A 23,713-nucleotide genomic window follows, 5' to 3' on the forward strand; every position below is an offset into this window, starting at 1 on the left:
TGCAAAAAATTACTAGCACTGTTTATTTAATGCTGCTTCACCATTGTCTGTAACATGAGTCTGGTACTATATCTCTTTAAGAATATGCACCTCTTGGCAATTTAATGAGCTCTGTAGAATGGAAACCGCGAGAGCCGGTAGCAGCAGATCAGAGCATATGTTGATCCATGTCGTAAAGAGTAGAGCTGTGGGTAACCGTGCATCCTTTTTCTAGCGTTGATTAATAGTTGCTTTATTACACAAATATTTTCTTTACGTTGTATGGTAACAGCTCCGTGAAATGTCGGGAGAAGGAGGCTGAGGAAGAAAGCGAAACCGCGAGGAGTCCTTTTAAAAGCAGTTCCTTAATCTCTCAGTACAATCACAAGTTGAACACTAAGGAATTAAAGACTTCACCCGCGTCTTCATCAAGTCTAACATTCTAAGACTGTTGAGAGACTTTGTGGAAAAATGTCAAGTATTGAATGTTTAGTGTTCCTTCGTTTTGTTGTGTTTAATTTGCACTAAAACGCATATTTACACGCTTTGTGTGAAAGTTTCATTGTGTCCGGTGGTTACTTTATATAGCCTACTTTCACACAGGTTCTGGTTGTATTTATTATTTTGAGACGTAAGGGCAGCCTGTTGAGAAACTGCAGATCTTCTTTATGGTTTCTGTGCTTCACACTATTGGGATAGACAGTGCCTGCGTCAACTCTGATGGTGATTCTAAAGCTCCAGGTGAGGATTTTTGCCCCGTGATACTGGGCATGCTTGGGAACTCTGCCACACATGCCCAGAGGATGGGCACCAGTATCCTTCCAGTTCTCTTCTGGCTGTGTGCACAAGAGGATATCTCTCCAGCTCTGATAAGTGTATTCTTTCATAGTCTTTAGCTCCCTAAACAACAATAACGAAAAAGTTATTGTAGTTTTTTTGTTGTTAGTTTGGTATAGTGGTTAAGTGCGTGGACTCTTATCTGGGAGAGCCGGGTTTGATTCCCCACTCCTCCACTTGCAGCTGCTGGAATGGCCTTGGGTCAGCCATAGCTCTGGCAGAGGTTGTCCTTGAAAGGGCAGCTGCTGTGAGAGCCCTCTCAGCCCCACCCACCTCACAGGGTGTCTGTTGTGGGGGAGGGAGGTAAAGGAGATTGTGAGCCGCTCTGAGTCTCTGATTCAGAGAGAAGGGTGGGGTATAGATCTGCAGTTGTCTTCCTATCTGGGAGAACCAGGTTTGATTCCCCACTCCTCCACTTGCAGCTGCTGGAATGGCCTTGGGTCAGCCATAGCCCTGGCAGAGATTGTCCTTGAAAGGGCAGCTGCTGTGAGAGCCCTCTCCAGCCCCACCCACCTCACAGGGTGTCTGTTGTGGGGGAGGAAGGTAAAGGAGATTGTGAGCCACTCTAAGACTCTGATTCAGAGAGAAGGGCAGGGTATAGATCTGCAGTCGTCTTCCTATCTGGGAGAACCAGGTTTGATTCCCCACTCCTCCACTTGCACCTGCTGGAATGGCCTTGGGTCAGCCATAGCTCTGGCAGAGGTTGTCCTTGAAAGGGCAGCTGCTGTGAGAGCCCTCTCCAGCCCCACCCACCTCACAGGGTGTCTGTTGTGGGGGGAGAAGATAAAGGAGATTGTGAGCTGCTCTGAGTCTCTGATTCAGAGAGAAGGGTGGGGTATAAATCTGCAATTCTTCTTCTTCTTGTTAGTAGTAGTAGAATGGTAGTATAGTAGGATAGTTTTCTCCATTTTTTAACCCCATCCCCCCCCCCCCACCTCTGGGCCGTTGACTTACACTCACAAACGTACACCCACAGACAGGCACTCATTTTGTCTCCGACTGATATGTGTCTGCATTGTCTAAAGTTCAGAAAACAAACCTGGAAGAACTGAGCAGCCTGCCTTTGTGCGGCTTTGCTAGAGTCAGCTCTTACCCACAAACCCTGGGGGGGAAATCGGCTCTAACAGGCACAGTGCTGTTACAAGGTGCTGGTTATGACCTTTAAAGCCCTATATGGCCGAGGACCTGCCTACCTTAGGGACCGCCTCTCTCCATATATCCCCCAGAGAGCACTGAGATCTAGCTCCCAAAATCTTTTAAAAATCCCTGGACCAAGGGAGGCCAAATTGAAAACCACCCGGGAGCAGGCCTTCTCGGTGGCAGCTCCTCATTGGTGGAACCAACTACCAGCCGAGGTTCGAGCCCTGCGAGACTATAATCAGTTCCGCAGGGCCTGCAAAACTAGCCTTTTTCAAATGGCCTACAAGATTGAATCCTGAAATGACACCTAGCCATCTGATATACATCTAATATGTTCGCATTGTGGCACCTTAATTGTAATGGTTTTAACTAATTATTTATTTAACGTATTTTAATGTATTTTATCGTATAATGTACTAAATGTAATCATGGTACTTCCGTGTCTGTGAGCCACCCTGAGCCTGCTCCGGCGGGGAGGGCGGGATATAAATAAAAATTATTATTATTATTATTATGCTGGCGGTAGCATCTCTCCACCTTTCAACACCATCAAAGTCGATCCTGTCAGCATCTGTGTAGACAGCTATATCTGCTTCGGTTAATGCTGGTGCCTCTGCACTGAAAAGGTCCCTATTGACCTTGTTGTCCTCCTTGACTTCCCCAGCCAAGAATTGGAAGAAAGACAAATACCTTAAGCCACATGGTGAAAAGAGCAAGCATGCCAAATGGAAGCCCTCAAAGAGCCCTTTCGATGGTTCCACCTTGCTCCAAGTGACACCTCATCTACCAGACCTGACTGCCTCAACCTCAGTCCCTACACAGATCTTTCAAACTTTGACTCATTGGATGAACTCCCTGGTAAAGATGACTATACTGTTGATCTCACTATGACAGAAGGAGATGATATTGACCTCACCCAGCAGAGCCCATGCTCGTCAAGATTGGCTTCGACTAGCAGAGTGGATTCTCCAATCTGAGACCCACTGCTGCCAAAACCTCCAACACACCAGGCACCTATTCAGATCCAACCATTAGATCCATATCGACCCTGTTACCTGGAGGTTCTGGATCCACACTTTCTACTCCATTGGCTGTTGCCCCCAAGATTAAATCCATGGGACCAGTGGCAATACCAGTACCTCTATGGCTCCTGTCACTGGCCTTCTTTGTGGGACCAGTACTCCACCCTTTCCATCCATTCCACACCAATGGAACAGAGGGCCCCATTGAAAAAATGTCCACAGCAGTTGAAATCTAAGGACAAAAGCCCTGTCCCACCACCCAAACCACCTCCTCTGCTGCCACCTTCTGAAGGGGGACACTCTGATCAAGGGGATTCAGTCCATTCATCTGCTGATGAGTCGGAATCGACTTCATTGGACCTGGCCCTGGGTACCACCCCCACCCCCACATACCAGTGAGTGAAGACCTGCCTATTTCTCCCTCAGAGGACCTAAAATCTTATGGGGACCTCATCAGATGGATTGCTACCACACTGGGACTTTCCACTGTGCAACCGCAACTGGAAGTCACAGACTTAATATTCAACATTGTACAGAAGGACACCTCCATGGTGATCGTACTTCCAATGACTACAGTTCTATTCAGATTGCAGAGGCTCCCTGGGACAAGCCCGTCTCTACAGCAGTCTTGTTGCGTAGACTAAGCCATATTTACAAGGTGCAGAAGATGGATGCTGAATTCTTATTCTGCCACCCCAGGCCCAACTCACTGGCAGTAACATCTTCTTCTAAGGGCAGACATGTAGCCTCTACTTCAACAGATAAGGAGGGAGAAAAGCTTGATTCCTTCAGTTGAAAATTTTATTCTACCTTGGCATTGGGCATCAAAAATGCAAATTATCTCACCTGTTTACCAGTACATGCTATGGGAGCAACTTTTGGAAGTCTTTCTTTCCATTCTAGAGGAAGTCAAGGCAAAGATCCAGAAAATCCAAAAAGAGGGCATTCTTATATCCAAGCAGCAGGTGAAGCCGTTATTGGTATATATAAAAATATAAAGTAGAGGGTTGGCCAGGTTACAGATTAGGAGAGTACAAAATCCGTACAGAATAAAATTAGAATTACAAGATAAAAACAAAGTAGCAACATAGCGAAACCTGATACGTAGTACTACTTATCGTGACGAGTAACCATAGCTCTATAAAGAAACTTTGATATTAATTCAATTATTTTCGAATCAGAATGATCAAGCAAAAAAAGCACCTTAAAATAATCAGAGGTCTCTAAAATTTGGGCCAATAAGGGGAATAAAAGATCCTGCAGGATGCCAAATAGAGAGGACACTGGAGAAGAACATGAGCGACAGTCTCAACACAATCCACCTCTGTTAAGCGGAATTTGGAAACTTTCACCAAAACGCTCACTTCTGCTGTCACACTCCAGAGACACTCTTGGCTGCTCTCTGCGTCTTTGACACCTGATACCAAATCCACCGTAGAAGACCTTCTGTTCGATGGTGCTGGCCTTTTCCATGCCACCACAGATATTGTCCTGCAGGACATGGACAAGAGTCTGAAGGCATCCAGAAATCTGAGCATAGCTGCATCCTCTAAGCACTACAAATCCAGGTCATGGTCACAATCTTAGTCCCAATGTTCTTCTAATAGAAGCTCTCTGACCAATCTTGCTGGTCCTGATCCTATAGCTCCAATCAGAGGACATATCTGCCAAAATCCAAGTTTTCAGGATCGCAACACCAGTCCAAGACAAAAACATCCAAGGGTCCCAAGCAGAGTGTTTGACTCCTTCCGAGTTGATCCACCACACTTCCATCCACAGTCTTCTTAAATCCACCTCCACCTTTACCTACCATCCTGGCAACAAATTACCACAGACTGGTTGGTTGTATCCATCATTGCCCAGAGGTATGCAATCGAGTTCCACACTTTACCACCTCTACCAAAGGTAGTCATCACCCATCCATTAGCAGTACTTTGGGATGAAGTCTCATCTCTTCTAAACAAAGGGGCCATAGAACCTGTGCCTCCTGCAGAGCAGGGTCACAGGGTCTCCTCCTGTTGCTTCACCATGCCCAAAAAAGATGGAAGTCTCAGACCAACCATGGACCTCAGAGCTCTAAATGAGTTCATCTTGCTGAAGAAGTTCCTCATGTTCCTAACACAAATCCTACCCCTGCTTTTTAAGGGATGCTACATGGCGACTATAGATCTCCAGGATGCGTTTTTTCACCTATCCACAGAATTTTCCTACACTTTGCAGTCAGGGACCACCATTATCAGTATACTGCTCTCCCCTTTGGAATATCCACTGCTCCATAGCTGTTCACAAAGACGATGGTAGTGGTGGCCGCCCATCTGCATCTTCAAGCAATCATGATCTTTCCCTATATAGATTATTGGTTACTGCTGGCCAACTCAGAACAGCTACTCACGACATTCAATGGATGCTAGCCCTCCTATTGGACCTGGACTTTCAAGTGAACCTCAAGAAATCCAACCTGAAACCATCACAGAGAGTTCATTTTATTGGAACCACCCCAAACCCTCAGTTGTTGCCAAGGCCTTCCTCCCACCCCTCAGGCCCAACATTCTTCACCACCTTGTCCAGGCGATAACATTGACAATGCTGGTCTCAGCTTATACCATTCAGCATCTTTTGGGTCTTATGGCTGCCACTACATCTGTCATCCGGTACACCAAGTTGCAAATGAGACCACTATAGTTATGGTTGGCCCACTTCAATCCAGTGAAACATCCGCAAACTGTGCTCCTGTCAATACCAGAGCAGGTTCTCCTTTCCCTCTCATGGTGGGATAAGAACATAAGAACATAAGAGAAGCCATGTTGGATCAGGCCAATGGCCCATCCAGTCCAACACTCTGTGTCACACAGTGGCAAAAAATTTTATACATACACACACTGTGGCTAATAGCCACTGATGGACCTTTGCTCCATATTTTTATCTAAACCCCTCTTGAAGGTGGCTATGCTTGTGGCCGCCACCACCTCCTGTGGCAGTGAATTCCACATGTTAATCACCCTTTGGGTGAAGAAGTACTTCCTTTTATCCGTTTTAACCTGGCTGCTCAGCAATTTCATCGAATGCCCACGAGTTCTTGTATTGTGAGAAAGGGAGAAAAGTACTTCTTTCTCTACTTTCTCCATCCCATGCATTATCTTGTAAACCTCTATCATGTCACCTCGCAGTCGACGTTTCTCCAAGCTAAAGAGTCCCAAGCGTTTCAACCTTTCTTCATAGGGGAAGTGTTCCAGCCCTTTAATCATTCTAGTTGCCCTTTTCTGGACTTTCTCCAATGCTATAATATCCCTTTTGAGGTGCAGCGAGCAGAACTGTACACCAAGTACTCCAAATGAGACTGCACCATCGATTTAAACAGGGGCATTATGATACTGGCTGATTTGTTTTCTATTCCCTTCCTACTAATTCCCAGCATGGTGTTGGCCTTTTTTATTGCAAATGCACACTGTCTTGACATTTTCAGTGAGTTATCTACCACGACCCCAAGATCTCTCTCTTGGTCAGTCTCTGCCAGTTCACACCCCCATCAACTTGTATTTGTAGCTGGGATTCTTGGCCCCAATGTGCATTACTTTGCACTTGGGCACATTGAACCGCATCTGCCACGTTGACGCCCACTCACCCAGCCTCAACAGATCCCTTTGGAGTGCCTCACAATCCTCTCTGGTTCTCACCACCCTGAACAATTTAGTGTCATCCGCAAACTTGGCCACTTTGCTGCACACTCCCAACTATAAATCATTTATGAACAAGTTAAAGAGCATGGGACCCAGTACCGAGCCCTGCAGCACCCCACTGCTTACCGCCCTCCACTGCGAAGACTGCCCATTTATACTCACTCTCTGCTTCCTATTACTCAGCCAGTTTTTGATCCACAAAAGGACCTGTCCTTTTACTCCATGACTCTCAAGCTTTCTAAGGAGTCTTTGATGAGGAACTTTATCAAAAGCTTTCTGGAAGTCAAGGTAAACAACATCTATCGGGTCTGCTTTGTCCACATGTTTGTTCACCCCCTCAAAGAAATGTAACAGGTTAGTGAGGCAAGATCTTCCCTTGCAGAACCCATGCTGAGTCTTCCTCAATAACCCGTGTTCATCAATGTGCCTACTCATTCTGTCCTTGATAATGGTTTCTACCAACTTTCCGGGTATTGAAGTCAGACTGACAGGCCTGTAATTTCCCGGATCTCCTCTGGAACCCTTTTTAAAGATGGGGGTGACATTTGCTACCTTCCAGTCCTCAGGAACGGAGGCAGATTTCAATGAAAGATTACAGATTTTTGTTAGAAGATCCACAAGTTCAACTTTGAGTTCTTTCAGAACTCTCAGATGTATGCCATCCGGACCCGGTGACTTATTAGTTTTTAATTTGTCTATCATTTGTAGGACCTCCTCTTTTGTCACCTCAATCTGACTCAGGTCTTTCAACACCCCTTCCAAAATTAGTGGTTCTGGGGCGGGCAAAAAGTTCTCGTCTTCCACAGTGAAGACGGAGGCAAAAAAATTCATTCAGCTTCTCAGCCATTTCCCTATCCTCCTTCAGTAATCCTTTTACCCCATGGTCATTCAAGGGCCCCACTGACTCCCTGTCTGGTTTCCTACTAATATATTTGAAGAAATTTTTATTGTTGGTCTTTATGTTTTTTGCAATATGCTCCTCATAGTCCCTTTTTGCCTGCCTGATCACAGTCTTGCATTTGATTTGCCACAGCCTGTGTTCCCTTTTACTAATCTCACTTGGACTGGTTTTCCACTGCTTAAAGGAGTCCTTCTTACCTTTTACAGCTTCCATTACTTTGTTTGTTAACCATGTAGGCCTTTTCTTATACCTGTTTGTGCCTTTCCTAACTTGTGGTATGTATTTTATCTGAGCTTCTAGGATTATAGTTTTAAATAGTGTCCAAGCTTCCCCAAGGGTTTTGACCGTATTTACCTTTCCTTTCAGTTTCCTCCTCACATGCCTCCTCATCTCAGTGTATTTACCCCTTTTAAAGTTAAACGTGGTTGTGGCGGTCTTTTTGGGCAACTCCCTGTTTATACAAACGGTGAAATCAATAACATTATGGTCACTGCTCCCAAGCAGCGCAATCACTTTTACATCTCTCACCAAGTCTTGGGCATTACTTAGGACTAAATCCAGGATCGCCCCACCCCTGGTAGGTTCTGAGACCATCTGCTCCATAGCACAGTCATTGAGAGCATCAAGAAACTCAGTCTCTTTCTCTCTACCAGAACACATATTAACCCAATCAATCTGCGGGTAGTTAAAATCACATATTACGACACAGTTTTTACGTTTAGCCGCTATCTTTAAGCCTTCCATCATATTATAATCGTCCTCTCTCTTTTGATTTGGTGGGCGATAAGAAACTCCCATAGTTAAATTTCCTTTTGGGCCCTCTATTTCAACCCAAAGCATTTCTAAAAGTGAATCTAATTCTCTGACCTCAGTCTTACTGGACCGTATATCCTCTCTGACATAGAGAGCCACCCCACCTCCAACCCTTCCCTCCCTATCCTTCCGATATAACTTATATATCGGAAGGATAGGGAGGGAAGGGTTGGAGGAACACCAGGGTTGGGATCAGGAGGAACACCTTCTGGAAGGGGTTTTCTTCCATCCTCCAACACTGACAGAAACTCTTACCACAGATGCCTCCCTCTGGGGATGTGGAGCACACCTTCAGGGTACCTCTGTGTGTGCGGTGTGGAACTCCCACATCAACTTCCTGGAATTACTCGCCATTTAGTTTGTCCTCCACTCTTTCCTTCCTCTGGTGGAGAACAAGGTAGTGGCAGTTCTAACTGACAACACGACAGCCCTCAGCGACATCAACAAGCAAGGGGGCACCATCTCAAATAGACTCTGTTTTCTAGCCATCACTATATGGGAATGGTGCCGGGAACATGGCATCACCCTGGTAGCAGCTCACCTCCTCAGGATGAACACCCAGATGGATTTCTTGATTTGCGGGGGCACGATCCTTCACGAGTGGGAACTAAATGACCTATACTTGACATGAGTCTTCAACACATGGGGCTCTTCCATGATAGATATTTTTGTGACACAAAGGAACAAAAAATGTCTACATTCTTCTGCATCTCAGCCGGCTTTGCCATCACTAGTTCCCTCCAGCCTCACATCTTCTCCTTAACAATGGGGGATCGGTTCTATACCATGACATTCCTCACCTGAAGCTAACAGCTTGGCTGATTCCATATGCTCTTTCACCCCTCAAATCTGTGAGGTTCTGGAGAAGCAGTGGCACTCCTTTACTATTGCATTTTGGCTTTATTGTGTATATGGTTTTGTTTGTTTGTTTTCCCCCTTTTCCCTTCACCTTTTCCGGGAAGTTCGTTCACCCTGTGCATTCCATAATCCCCTATTCCTGGCAATGGACTATCAGCACGTATTATTCACACCCAAAACCCATCACTCAGGCTTCCTGAAACCCTTTGTTGGTCTCAGCAAACCCCGTCTTTTTGTCCTTACATTGTCTCACAACTCTAATTCAATCTCATATTGTTCCGAGGAATATCCTGAACACCTATGCCCAAAGGATCTCGGCTTGGCTTCGCGAACGAAGATTTAAGAAGGGTGCAATAGTCCACGTCTGCTGCAGGCTCGCTGGTGGCTGACAAGACCAATGCGGGACAGGCAGGTCCGGCCACAGTGGCTGCAGGGAAAAGTCTGATTTAGGGTTGGTGCTGTAGCAGTGCGATTCTTCCTCAATCTCCTTTTGTCCTCAAGACCAGCTATGCGTGCGTTCTCAAAGGAAGAGACAGCCTGGTGAATGGTGTGCCTCCATGCTTTGTGATCTGAAGCTAGGTCAGACCACTGGTGATGGTTGATGCGACAGGTGCCAAGGGATTTCTTCAAGGAGTCCTTGTACCTCTTCTTTGGTGCCCCTATATTTCGACGGCCGGTGGAGAGTTCACCATACAGGGCAATCTTGGGAAGGCGGTGGTTTTCCATCCTAGAAATATGCCCTGCCCAGCGCAGCTGCGTCTTCAGCAGCAGTGCCTCGATGCTGGTAACCTCCGCCCGCTCGAGGACTTCAGTGTTGGTCACAAAGTCACTCCAGTGGATGTTGAGGATGGTGCGAAGGCAGCGCTGATGAAAGCGCTCGAGGAGTCGCAGGTGATGACGGTATAAAACCCACGATTCGGAGCCGTAGATGAGGGTTGTCATCACAACCGCTTTGTAAACATTGATCTTTGTGCCTTTTTTCAGATGCTTGTTGCTCCACACTCTTTTGTGCAGTCGGCCAAATGCACAGTTTGCCTTTGCCAGCCTGTTGTCAATCTCCTTGTCGATCTTGGCATCTGAGGAGATGATGCACCCCAGGTAGCTGAACTGCTGGACTGTCTTCAGAACTGATTCACCCACAGTGATGCAGTGATACTTTTTTGTCTATTTAAGGAGACATTCTGGACATGCTCAGTGTGTTGTGTGTTCCTGGATCCAACCACATACCCAAGATGCTAGTCATCTTTTCATTCTTTCTCTGGACTTTGGACTTTGTTAGGTTAGGTAGCTATAAATTTCCCCCCACCAACCTCATCCCCTAGCCACTCTGCTAATTCCTATTTTCTGGTGTTCTTGTGTGTGCGTTAGTTTAATTCCCTCTGTGTGTTTTTTAAATATATTATTATTTTTAATAAAATTCCTTTCTTGATTCAAATTTCAAAATTTCTCTCTTTGAAGTTATTACTGGTATACACTATGTGGAGATTTCTGCTCCATAATAGCTCTACCGGGGTCTGTCTCTGCTAAATTCCCCACTATAAAAAGAGGAGACCACCAACATTTCTGGTAACAGGGGTCCAATCTCTGAAGCTTAGTAATTTCGGCTCATGCTCCGCAGAAGGAGATGAGACAACAGCTATGCCAGATGCATTTATTATTTTATTCTATAGTTTTTTAACCTCACATTTCTGCCCTTGTAGGGTCACCTTAGTGTCAAGTCTGCTTAAAACTCTGGTCAAGTCTGTGTCTAAACTTTGGTTCAGGGGAAAAGCACCCTGGGTAAAGCCATACTGTATTCCATTGCTGCTAGCTTGAACTCTCCTCACCCCCCTCCTTTCCTTTGTTATGTTATGTAGTGTTGCTTTGAAATGGGAATATGTGAACACTTTATCTGAGCCTTCTCAGGAATGGGCACCGGGGGAAGTTGGAGCCATCGGTGCTCAAGGCCAAAACTGGTCTGAGAACGAAATGGTAACATCAATGTGTGAATGTGCCCTGCATAGTACCCCTCCCTCAAGAATCTCTTTGAAGTATACCTTATATGATTGCATTCTACTGTCTGATCGTTAGTCTTTCAATCTTACTGTAGTCGAGAACTATGATATCAATAAACTAGCTACTTTGGTTCAACGAAGACTCGTTATTGAATCAGCCGACTTGTCACTTAGGTTAATCCCCTCATACAAATGTACAAGAGATCATGAATGCCTACATGGCAGATCAAACCAGTACCCTTCACTTTGATCATCCAATGAGATCTAGCTAATGATGCCATTATTGCCTGATATCTAGGCTGTGTAACTGGGCATGATCTACCATTTACTGTGAGGAAACAAAGGGTAACATTTTCACATATGCATTAACAGCTTGCTTCCTTTTGCGACTTTGCTTATCATTTTATTGATTAAAAAGTTGCCAATATACTTCCATATTTTAATAGGAAGATGTTATTGATGTGAAAATTGCTAATAAGGTTCATATTTCTGCCAGTTTAAACGCAGAGTGTCTGATTTTTCACTGTCCTTGCAAGATACAGGATTTAAACTAATTAATAAAATCTAGTAAGATTGCATTGCTATAAATTTTCAAATACCTTACAGAAATGCAACATTCCAAATATTTGGTGTTAGTATTAAAAGTATCTTATGGGGTATGTTTATGGGAATTAATTTTGACCTTTCAATTACATCTAAAAATATTTAGCCATGTAATTTAGCCATTGTAACAATGGAAAACTAGGATTTTATGGATGTGCAACAGATCTCTCAGGAAGCCTGTCTGAAGAAGGCTGTCTGAAGTTAATCACCCAACATAAACACTCCTGACATTTTCCTGCCATCAGATCTGCTCTGTACTTGGCTATTCAGTAACTGCAAGTTTTATTGTCAGTGACTGGGTGATTAAAAATAAAATATGTTTTGACAGACGAGACTCAATACAATACTAGGGGAAAAGTCAGACACTGGCAATCTTCTTGCTAACAGCAACACAGAATCACTCACTTTACATATAGAGGCACTTGTAGTTTTCCATTGTTACAAGAGCTAAGCTGAGGGATGAATTGTCAGTGTTCAGATTTTGCCAAGTTTGGTGTAGTGGTTAAGTGTGTGGACTCTAATCTAGGAGAACCAGGTTTGATTCCCTTCTCCTCCATATGCACCTTGGGTCAGTCAGTTCACATATAGTGTCAATTAATTGTTTAGATTTCCCAAACTGAGAAGCAGCTGTGACGATTCACTGTGTGACTGCCCAATTACTGTAGTCACTAGAGCACGCTATTTGCTTTCAAAATTATTTACAGGGGACAATGTCTGGACAATTTCTTAAATAAATATCATTGCCTTCAACATTAAGCTTCCTCAATATTGAGCAAGCCCAGATTCCTCATGCTCCTGTAATATTCATTCCACCCAATAAGACTTTTTAATCTCATTCACTTCAGCATGTAAGAAAGATCTTTTTACCCCACCGATCCCACGGCCAATAAAGAAAACTTGTATAAGGTGTTTTATAGATGGTACTTGACTCCACAGAAATTGTGTAAGATCTTCAACACAGACAGTCATATAGAAACACCATATATATAAATCGAACAGGGCTACGAGGTGGACTAGTTCTGCCTCAAATTTGGGCTTGAGCACAAATAGGACATGCCTTCAGCCTTATAGGCTGCACTGCTGGATTGAGTTGTAGAGACACTGGGGACCCGTATAGTGGCCAAGAGTCCCATCAAAAACCTTGGGGTACTCTTCGCAGATGTGCGTGAAACTGGAAGGCTGAGTCTGGTGCGCCACTATGATTTTGATTCCCAGGGGTTCAAACCAAGCCAGTTCAAGTAGACTTGTGAGCTTGCCCCTGACCACCAACAAGTCCAGCATGCCATCAAAATGCTTGTACTGTATCTGGAAATGGCCCCACCCCTTAATTTTCACTGGATTCTTTTGAAAATCCCTCAGGATGAACTCCCTGGGGACAAAGTTTCTTTAAAGTGTTCTCTGAAATGATGGATATAGAGGACCCAGAGTCTATTTACATTAAGCAAGGAGCACCTCTATCAACACCGTGACGTCAATTTTGTTGGGGGTGTCTTGGGGCTGATTAAGTACCTGGAGATGGTCCATGTAGGTGGTGTGCAGTTCCATTGATCCTTGGTGGGTGGCTTGCTGTCTTCAAATTCCCTTGGCCCTGTAGATGTGGGCGATGTGGCCCATCTTGCCACTCCTCCTATACATGATGCTCTGGAACAGGCAGGAATGGTGCTCATGTGAGTCACCGCAAACCGCACAGGCCTCCTGAGCTGGGGCATCTGAAGGACGTGGGGCGGCAGCTGGTCGGTTCTTGAGGTGAGGGGCCTGTCATATTTGGGTTTTCTCTTTACTGTCGGACGCTTCAGATGAGGATGGAGTAGCCTGATGTGCGGCAGTTGCTTGGTGGTCCCTCCGTGATTGCTTGAAGGCGAGGGCCTCCTGAAGCGCCTTTGGCAGGATGAAGTCATCTTGCATAGCGAGCTTGCAGCGTAGTTTCTCTTCTTGAACCCCCATCATGAATTTGTTGAGTAGGGCCACATCTAGATTCGGGAACTCACAGCTGATGGCTAACCCTTGTAGCTCAGCGACATAGTCCATGGCAGATTCCGTGGCATTCTGTTGCTGGGAGAAGAACTCAATGCGCCAAATAGTTGGTAAGCACCAAATAGTTGGGCACTAAATAGTTGGTAAGCACCAAATAGTTGGTAAGCAGCCGAATCAGTTCCTTGTAAGTGGCAGCTTCCAGCATGGGGGGCGGGGGTGCTATGAGGGGCTTCACCAACTGCAGGGTTGCAATGCCACATGCACTAAATAGAGATTTCTTGCTCTCTGCATCTATTTGATCTTGTGGAAGATCACTTAGTACTTTAGCCTGTCCACCCAGGTTTCCCACAAGTCTGGGTGAGCGGGGTCGAATTGCAGCAGATGCTGTCCTGGAGCAACAGTCATGATCCCAGCTGCAGTGCATGCGAATTAGAGCGCAGTGCACTGGAGCTTGGTGCACGGTGCTGTGAGGTGCGGCTGAACAATAGGCTGACTCAACAGGATCCCACCTTCATCGCCAGTGTTAAATACTGGGTTCGATGCATAGATGTTCAAAACAGGAACATGCTTTATTGATAACTCCAGAACAAGACAAAATGGCAGGGCTGTGACCTCACTTATATGCATGTCCCAGAAACACCCCCCAGATCCCACCCCCCAGATCCCAATCCCAATCACAGCAGTTAAGTTTCACGCCAGAACTGCTCCTTGGTTCCCTTTTAGAGTCTAGATCTCAAAGAATATCCCAGAGATGCTAGAGTTCCCGTGGTTGTCTGGGTGTGCGAAAGCTGCCCACCAAACATAAAAGTCTAGTACATAACAGTGAAGTTCTGTTTTGGACACTAGATAGCAAACAGTAGCAAATATTCATTTAGCAATTTCATTTATGATCTCCTTGTTCTTCAAATGTAGGCATAGTGTTGGCAGATGGTGGTAGACTTCGTAGTTGATGGTGCTGCTGCTAACCAGAGGTGTACAGACTTGCCAATTTTTGCTTTATTATTCTTTAGAGTGAAATTACATTGTTGGACCAATTTACTATTTAAGGGGAAAGCGACCGTTTGATATATTTATTATTAGATTTGCCATTCCAGTAAGTTGTGGATAAAATCTATTTCTTCCTAAAGTTGTATTGTAGAGTAATTTGTCTTCCAGTAATATGTCTCCTCCATCAGAAATGCTCCTGTCCAAATAATTTTGTCTTCCTCTGCCTAAAAGTAGTGCTGCTGTTTTCCTATTCATTGGAGCAGATGTAAAAAGTGTAGTAGTTCGATACTATCTTCAGCAGTTTTTAAAAAATATATAATTTGGTGTTGGATAACATCTCCAGTCATGAGCCAAGTTACCTCTTATCAAGAGTAAGGCAGTGATGGATGTCTCTCCATATCTGATATCTTACCTGGAACATTTTCTTAAGATCTGTATATATATAGTCTCATTAGCATACTTCTCAAAAGTGCTTTTAATTGTATTCCTCTCATGACAGCAGGGAGGACTGATTTTGAATCGAGGAGATGAACTGATTGATTTTAAAATTGTTGATTTAAGTTGTTTTGCATTTTGCGACTAGGGTTGACAAGCATGGATACAAATTGGATTTATTTGCAGATAGATATTCTTTGTGTCACCTAAAAGAACCTCCCCCCCCCCCAAAAAAAAATAGATGATGAATGATGCCTGTGCACTGTAGAACTGAAGCTGCTAGAAACAAGGGGAATAATTGGCTTTGTTTGGTTTTTCTGGCTGCATATGAGCAAAATCAGGTAAGGGCTAATTCCCCCACTTCAGAAGCAAGGACTGGCAGTTATTGAGCAAAATATTTTCCCTGTTGGATGGAAGTAAATATTTTACCAGCACTTGCAAATATTCATAATTTGATAAACGATCAGTTCAGGGTGGTTGGAAAACATAAAATAATGTTATGAGATGGTTGTTGTACTGTTTGCTTTGGATTCTAAGCCATCACCTTGTGCCTCTTAAGGTGGCCTGGAATCTTTACTTCCTCCTTCAAAACATCTCTCCTTTTTAAAGTAGTCTGCCCAGTTGTTCAGTAAGAAGAAAATAATCTCTCACCTTCCACCTTCCAGCATTCTACAAATCATGAAGGCAATGGTTATGACTGTTGTATGATTGGCCACTGAAGAAAAAGCAAGCAACAGCTCTGTTAGTTGCCCAGAATCAGTTGCAGTTGTAAATGGTGTGAGTTTATTTTGTCTAAAGTGCCCAGACTTTCTCATACTCAAAAAGTAAGCTATAAAAATTATGTGTGTGTTTGTTAAATGCCATCCAGTTGCTTCTGACTTATAACGACCCTATAAATTAATGACCTCCAGAATGGCCTACCATTAACAGTCTTGTTCAGGTTTTGCAAAATGAGGGGCGTGGCTTCTTTGGTTGAGTCAATCCATCTCATGTTGGGTCTTTCTCCCTCAGCTTTTCCTAGAATTACTGTCTTTTCCGGTTATCCTTGTCTTCTCGCAATGTGACCAAAGTCCCATAGCTTCAGTTGGGTCATTTAACTTCTAGAAAGAGTTCAGGAGTAGCTTATCGATGAACCAGAAAAAAACACAAGTCTCTCTGCACCAACACGTTTATCAGTTCTTTGTGTTGTTCATGTTCTTCAAAGCAATCAAGTACATCGCAGTAGATTATATACATTTCTGATTGCGTGTGCCGCGTGGTGCCATTAATGATAATTGGTTAATTAAACTATAAACAGTTTCTTGAGCGCTTGATGAATATGTATTCTCCTCACCTGTACTGGTTCCTCTGTTGCCCCTATCCTTCGTGCTGTTGCAACTGATACTAAAACTATTTGAACCTATGACTACTTGCCTGCTAAAACTGTTACCTGTCAAAGTTTGTTTCTTAATTGCAGTTTCTTCCGTTAGAAGAGTTAATGAACCGACAGCATTACTAGTCGATCCTCCGTTTCTGAAGATTTTTACAGAAAGAGCTTACATTGAGTTTAGAGTTTCTCCAATTTCCATTTATTGCAAAATATGGTGGTACCTGTATTTTCCCCCAATGCGTCCTTTCTTGTAGAACACACTTTACATACCTTAGGAGTCAGATGAGCCTTGTTTCATCTGAAAAGAACACAATCATTCACGAAGTGTGTTAAACTTTTTATTTCATATTTAGATTATAATAAAGAGACACCCGTTTCTTCCTAATCTTTATCATGGTGGATTTTGATAGCAGAACGGCTTTGGGATGAAGTAACAGGTGTGCCATCTCGTCTGCACGTTCATGCTCGTTCAGCCAGGGTACAGTCCTCGTCATTGCCTCTGCACAGAGACATTGCATTTCTTGAGATGTGCTGATCTGTCACCTGGTCCTCCGTGAACACTTTTGGAAAACACTTGGCTCCAGACCTGCAAGCGAGAAGAGAGTTAGAGGTCAGCGAGGCTGTCCTGCATTCGTTGTCCAAGTGATGTGACGGGTTTTCTTGGAGGCAACTGACATCCTGGACCTCCTCCAGTCTGGCTTTTGGGGTGCATAGAATTGGACCCTCCGGTCCAATCCTTTTAAAACTCACAGGGTATTTTGGGGGAGGTACTGGGTGTTATGCTAAAAATGTGATACCTCTACCTCAAAAACAGCCCCCCCCCCAAGCCCCAGATACTTGTGGATCAATTCTCCATTGTAACCTATGGGAATCGGTCTCCATAGGGAATAATGGAGTGCCCAGCAGACATTTCCCTCCCCCTCACTTTCTGATGACCCTGAAGCGGGGGGAGGGCCTCCAAACCGGGGGATCCCCTGCTCTCTGGCTCGCACATTTCCTCCCCCTCCCTCTTTTCTATAACTCAAATGCTTGTCAGGCCTGTAACAGGCTGCTAGTGCCAGGTTGCTCTCCAAGGAGAGGGAGGCGAATGCCAAGTCAGAAAATGCAGGTTAGGCAAAACAGCCCTTTATCTTGCCGGAATGTTCTCCCTCTGCTGCCGCCTCCCTCTTGCTTTTCTGCCCCCCCCCCCATCCTTCCCCTACACTGCCATATTTCTAAACCATATTTCATTCTCTGCCCCTAATGAAGGAGATTGGGAAGCAGCAGAAATAGCATCTCTCTACAAAGAAAAGAACAACAATGGGGAGAAAGAGAGGCAGGAAAGGGGCATCGGGGAGAAGAGCAAAGAGTTGTGGATCAGTGGAGTGGTTGGTAGGAGCTGCAGAATGGAGTCTGGGGAGGATAGGGACCTCATGTTCCCTCTAAGCTGTGGAGTCTTGTGAGCAAAAATTCTACTTTGTGAGCTCCTGGCATTAAAGTTGAGAGCTCCTGCATAATTTAGTGTGCTCTGGGGCCATCCTTCCTGAACAGGCTGAGCTAAGAAAAAAAAATGTGTGAGCCAGAGGCTTAAAAACTGTGAGCTAGCTCACATGAACTCAGCTTAGAGGGAACACTGTGAGGAGGGCGTTGTGCTGCAGAATCCTTCAGACAAACTCCAGACCCCCGCTTGAGGTCGGCAACTCTAGTGGAGACAGTGATGGTCATAAGCCTAAATGGTTTTCCAAGGCAGTCAGACAGATTCCTGGAGGGGAGGATCCATCAATGGCTACTAGACATGTTGCCTCAGGGGAGCCTTCATATTTAGAGGCAGTCAGCCTCTGGATCCCAGTGTTGGGAGACAACATGAGCAGAAGGAATTGGCCCCTGTGCCCTGTTTGTTTGGCTCTTTGTATGAAACAGGTTGCTGGATTTTATGGGTCTCTGATCAAATCCAGGAGTGCTTTTCTGAAGTCCTCCTCATTGCATTTTTTATTGGACATTCATCCCTGGCATATTATAGCTGCCCTGGGCTGCAAATGTGGGAGAGGTCTGTAGACTATGATAAAGGGGAAGCAGGAGACTTTATTGACTAGTACAGAAGTGTATTACACATACGTAAAGTGAGGGGGGGGAGAGAACTGCACAAGTAAAGTAAACTTAAGTGGTGGTAGTGGTGTAAAGTGTCATCAAGTTACAGGTAACTTTATACTATAGATTCAGTGTTCTCTCTAAACTGTGTGTGTAGTTAGTGACTCAAATGTAAGCTCACTCACAACTTTAATGCTCGCTCATCAGCTTGCCCACAAAGTGGGATTTTTGCTCACAACAAGTCCACAGTTTAGAGGGAACCTTGACTGGGAACCTGTGGTGGTAGAGCCCCGTTTGTGTCTGCTTCTCAAATGTTTATGTGGAAAAGATTCTATGATGTATGTTTCTAGATTTTTAATCCGAGAGGGTTGAGATTGTCCAAGAAAAATACTCAACTCTGCTTAGACAAACATCAGTTGATTCTTTATTAATGTACAGTTGTAACAGGAGAACTTGCACACGTATTTGAGCAAATTCTAACTAACAATAGAAAGAAAGATTAGTTATACTTTGGCTATGCATGTATACTGTGGATTAGCTGGAGATAAACATTAGCACTCTTGATTGGTTACATACATTGGTCATGCAGTGGCTTTCACATAATTTTCTGAAGGAAACAGACTTGAGCACAGCAGCAATAGCACAGATAAGAAAGCAGGTTTAGCAAGCCTTAAGCAGTAAGTTTTTAACCGGTGTTGATAGCACACTTTCATTTCCTGCAACCTTCCTGGCTGTGTGCTAAACTTTTCTCATAAAGTGGCTTGATTTAAGCTTCCGCTGGGTGAAACATCCGAAACCTTTTTGTATGTTGAGATTAGCCATGTGGAAATGGTTTCTCTAAAGAAATACCGTTTTCGCACACAGCTAACCTCGCAGTCACAATCCTGTTCCCTCCGCAGCGTCCGGTCGGATTTTTCACCATCTGCGCCGGAGTTACAGGAAGTGCCGCGGCTTTTGCATAGCAAACATAAACCGCTAAAACCCAGTTTACGTTTGCAACGCAGAAGCTGCGGCACTTCCTGTAACTCCGGCGCAGATGGTGGGAAATCCGACCGGACGCTGCGGAGGGAACAGGATTGTGACTGCGAGGTACGCTGTGTGCGAAAACGGTAAAACTCTGTCCTCATAGGAAACCCACAACCAATAGTTCACCCCAGGCTTCTAGAAAGTATAGTTAAAATGGCTGTAATGCCCTAACCCAAGATATGTTGTTATATTCCAGAAAGGGGAAGGGACTGTAACATGGTGTTTAAATGGCTGAAAAGATTCAAGGTAAAGCAAATCAAGCTCTGGAATGCCTCCTGGAATCCTTGGACAATTGGGATGGGGAAATATTTTTTAATATTGGCTTAGTATCATAATAAACTGTATTTAATAGTATAGTGAGTAACCCATGTGTAGAAATTCTGGAGAAAAAAATGGTATTCTGCTTGTTCTCAAACTCATATTCAGACCCACAGATGTCATTTTTAAAATGGCACATTCAATTAAAAAAACAACAATTCAGTGTTCTGGTTTAGGAAAACATTCTATGAAAATAAGGAAACTTTCTCATCTACAATTGCTGATGTGTTTCGGAATTTAGTATTGCTTTCCTTTTTGCGTAGGAGAACTTTATTGGATTTTATTCAGTGATAAATTGGCTTCAAGCATGGCACTATATCATGGGTAATATATTATTCTGCCTAGACAGAATTAAATTGTGGTTCTGAAGTGAATTGCTCCCATTGGTGAAAAATATACCAAAGGCTGTTTGGCCTTAAAATAGAGCTGCTTGGAATCAAAGTACTAAATAAGGTGGGGTTTTGTACCCCAAAAATGTTAGCAGAGTAAAAACAATGCTAATGAGTTACAGCAATGAATTGTTTTGCATATGGTGTATACTGCCCTGATACTGTTCATTCGTGTATATGTGTAAATGTATCTTATCACAATATCACAAAAAAAAATCACAAAAAATGTGTTTCCTGCTTGCTGTTAAACTTTTAAAGGAAAAAATACTGTTCTTTCAAAAAAAAAATCTGTTTTTTTTCCTATTAATTTACCTATGCGCTGGACACCTTATTGAAGAGTTGTACATCTGAAAACTATAAAGAAATGCTTTGAATGCATTAAAGCAATAAACCACCAAGACATCTATTAGTTTAATAATTAATGTTTGTACATAATTACCAATTGTCTGTCAGATACAGAAATTATTGCCTTCATTCTGTAGCCAGGAAGCCATTCTCGGGAACGGTAAAAGGAAGCCAGGCTTCTTACTCTGAGGTTGAGCGTAGAATGTATCTTAGCATGGGCGATTGCTCACATCAGGTCAAGAGGTAGTATCTAACTTCAGCTTCTGGTCTCCCCTGTTGTGTGTGTGTGTGTGTGGGGAGAACCACCCATTCCCTAGTTAGGGTTGTCCAGGTGGGATGCTGGAGAAAATCGTGTAATAAACAATTTTGTAAGCAATGCTTAAGCTCACTTAATTTCTTATATGTATCCCAATATGTGGTAATACAGTTAATCATTCACATTCACAATTAAACAGTGTGCAATCGTAACACTGATGGCTTAAAACGACGCAGAGAGTCCTCATTTAAAGAGACAAGCTCTATGCTTGTATTATGTCCAAGAAGGTGCTGCCAATTGAAGACTGATACTGTTACGCTGCTAAATTTTCTTCAGCAAAAATGCCAAGATTCAGCAAAAATACAGCGCTGCTAGTAAATTTCCTTCGGCAAGAGAATGCCGTATTTCATCAAAGATGCAGTGTGACATGCGTCTGGTTTTTAGGCGTGTTTCAATAGCCTTCGTCTGACACATTAGAACTGCTAATGCCGCTTGAGAAATTGACCAGTAGACTAATGCGCTGTAACTTTTTTGAGCATTGGTTCCAGATACTGAAAATAAGTGTGTCAGACGAAGGCTATCGAAACACATCTAAAAACCAGAAGTGTGTCACACTGCATCTTTGATGAAATACAGCATTCTTTTGCTGGAGGAAATTTACTAGCAACACTGTATTTTTGCTGAATCTCAACATTTTTGCTGAAGAAAATAAATAAATAAATAGTTCTCACGAGGCAAACGAGGCAATTGCCTAGATTGCAAGACTTCTGGGAGCACCAAATTGGGTGCCCCCATGTGACTTGGTGACTCAGTGTGGGGAGGGGCACCAGAAGTTAGCCTGAGAGGAGTTTGTAGAGTAGAGGTCCCCAACATAATGCCTGTAGGCACCATGGTTCCCAATGACTCCTCTCCTGGTACCCACCAAGTTGTTTAAAAATGTGGGCAGGGCCAAGTGGGGATTTTGTACAGTAGGGTTTCTGATTGGCCACTGGAGATCTAATTGGCTGTGCAGATATTTTTCAAAAATGTTGCTTTGGCAGCCGCCACCACTACAGCACAAGGATCTTTCTTGCATGACTGAAGGTAAGCTGCATATATGCAATAAGATATTTTAAAACAATATGTTCATTTTAAAAGAATCTTGTTAAACAGAACTTACGTCTGAAATGTTGAAGAACTGTTAGAATTACGTATAACCTCACTACTTGACATTTTGCAGTTGGCTCCACCTCTGAGCAGCCGATTTGCCGTTGTACTCACCCTGTGTTGGAATTCCAGAGGTTGCCAGAGGCACAAAAAGGTTGGGGACCTTGGTATAGAGTAAGCCTTTAAAAAGGTGTGGACTGACCCTTGCAATAATAGAAAATAATTAGATGATTTGATTGATATATTAATAAATTTCATTTTTGTTATTTGGTTTAAGCTGGACTTGTGATCTGCAGAATGCTGACCTATCCTCCAACTCGAAGAGAATTGATTGTAGGTTGTGGTCTACAAATGTTTCAACAACTTGCAGGGATTAACACAGTCATGTATGTATCAATTTCTTTTCCTTTTTTTTTTTTTAAAAAGTTGGAATATATTTCAAGTGTTCCAATGCAAAATGATGAATAAAGATTTGTCTCAATCATTGAGTACAATATAGAAAAGAAAAAAAAAATACACATATAAGAATTTTCAATAGCATTTTAGGGGTTTTCAGATAAGTTTTTATAATATTGAATGAAAATGTGTCACATATTTTCGTTTTCCAGAAAACTCCTGGGAAGATTTTCACTTTGTGATTATTGATTGCTTTGTGCGAGGATTGACTGAATGCAAAACTGCAGCCGGTGGGGTTGTGCTGGGTGCAGGTGGATTCTGCTGTATTCCATTAAAATCTCCAAATTGGACCCACTAAACATAAGACAAGGGCTGCTGTGGCTCTCAGCCCTGGCTTTTTGAAATTCTTAGAAATATTCCAGACGTACATTGTTTGTGAATTCTTCCAGTCTCTGCGTAGGAACATCAGCAGTTCATCTGTAGTGGATGTGGGAGAATACTTGTTTCAAATTCTGCTATGCATCCCTCTAGAGTTTAGAGCAGGGGTCCTCAAACTACGGCCCGTGGGCCAGATGCAGCCCGCTGAGGACGTTTATGCGGCCCGCCGGGTTATGGCAAAATCAGACTGGAAGTGACGTTCGACCTAAATTCGCGTTAGCAACGCACACTTCCGGCACTGGGCTGAGGCGGCGGAGACAGAGTGTGAGGTGATACCGAGGTGAGGTAAGTTCCCAGGCCGGGGTGTGTGGTGTGGGGAAGGGAGAGAGATGCAGAAGACGGAGAACTGACGGCCCCCAGCCTTGTACAGTAACGGCAGTCCGGCCCTCCAACAGTCTGAGGGACAGTGAACTGGCCCCCTATTTAAAAAGTTTGAGGACCCCTGGTTTAGAGCCTAGACTTAGATATATTCAGAGATTTCATGTGGTGCAACATTTTTCTAGCCTGCTGCAACTACCTGTTTTGTCTGCTGTGTAAATGAAAGAGAACAGAGACTGTGTATGCTGTTGCCAAGACCTCTAATCAATGATTTACTAGACCCGTATTTTGCTCCAGTGTAACAAACAGCGACCCTGTGGAGCAGTTTTGAGTTGGGAAAATGTGTGTGTGTGGGGGGGGAAAGGGGGTATGTTTAGAGCATATATTTAAATTCCTTAAGGTTAGGTAAATGTTACGTATCACGT

General features: G+C 43.8%; 1 protein-coding gene across 1 annotated transcript in view; it reads left to right on the forward strand.

Annotated features, from left to right (window-relative positions):
- Window positions 1-23,713, forward strand: part of SLC2A13 (solute carrier family 2 member 13) — a 172,515-nt gene that overhangs the window by 49,274 nt on the left and 99,528 nt on the right. Inside the window, exon 4 of the mRNA XM_060244743.1 lies at window positions 22,414-22,522. Within this exon, the coding sequence (XP_060100726.1) occupies window positions 22,414-22,522 (109 nt within the window). The remainder of the gene's footprint in view (window positions 1-22,413; window positions 22,523-23,713) is intronic.

This window comes from Heteronotia binoei, chromosome 8 (genome assembly GCF_032191835.1).
Source record: "Heteronotia binoei isolate CCM8104 ecotype False Entrance Well chromosome 8, APGP_CSIRO_Hbin_v1, whole genome shotgun sequence".
NCBI lineage: Eukaryota > Metazoa > Chordata > Lepidosauria > Squamata > Gekkonidae > Heteronotia > Heteronotia binoei.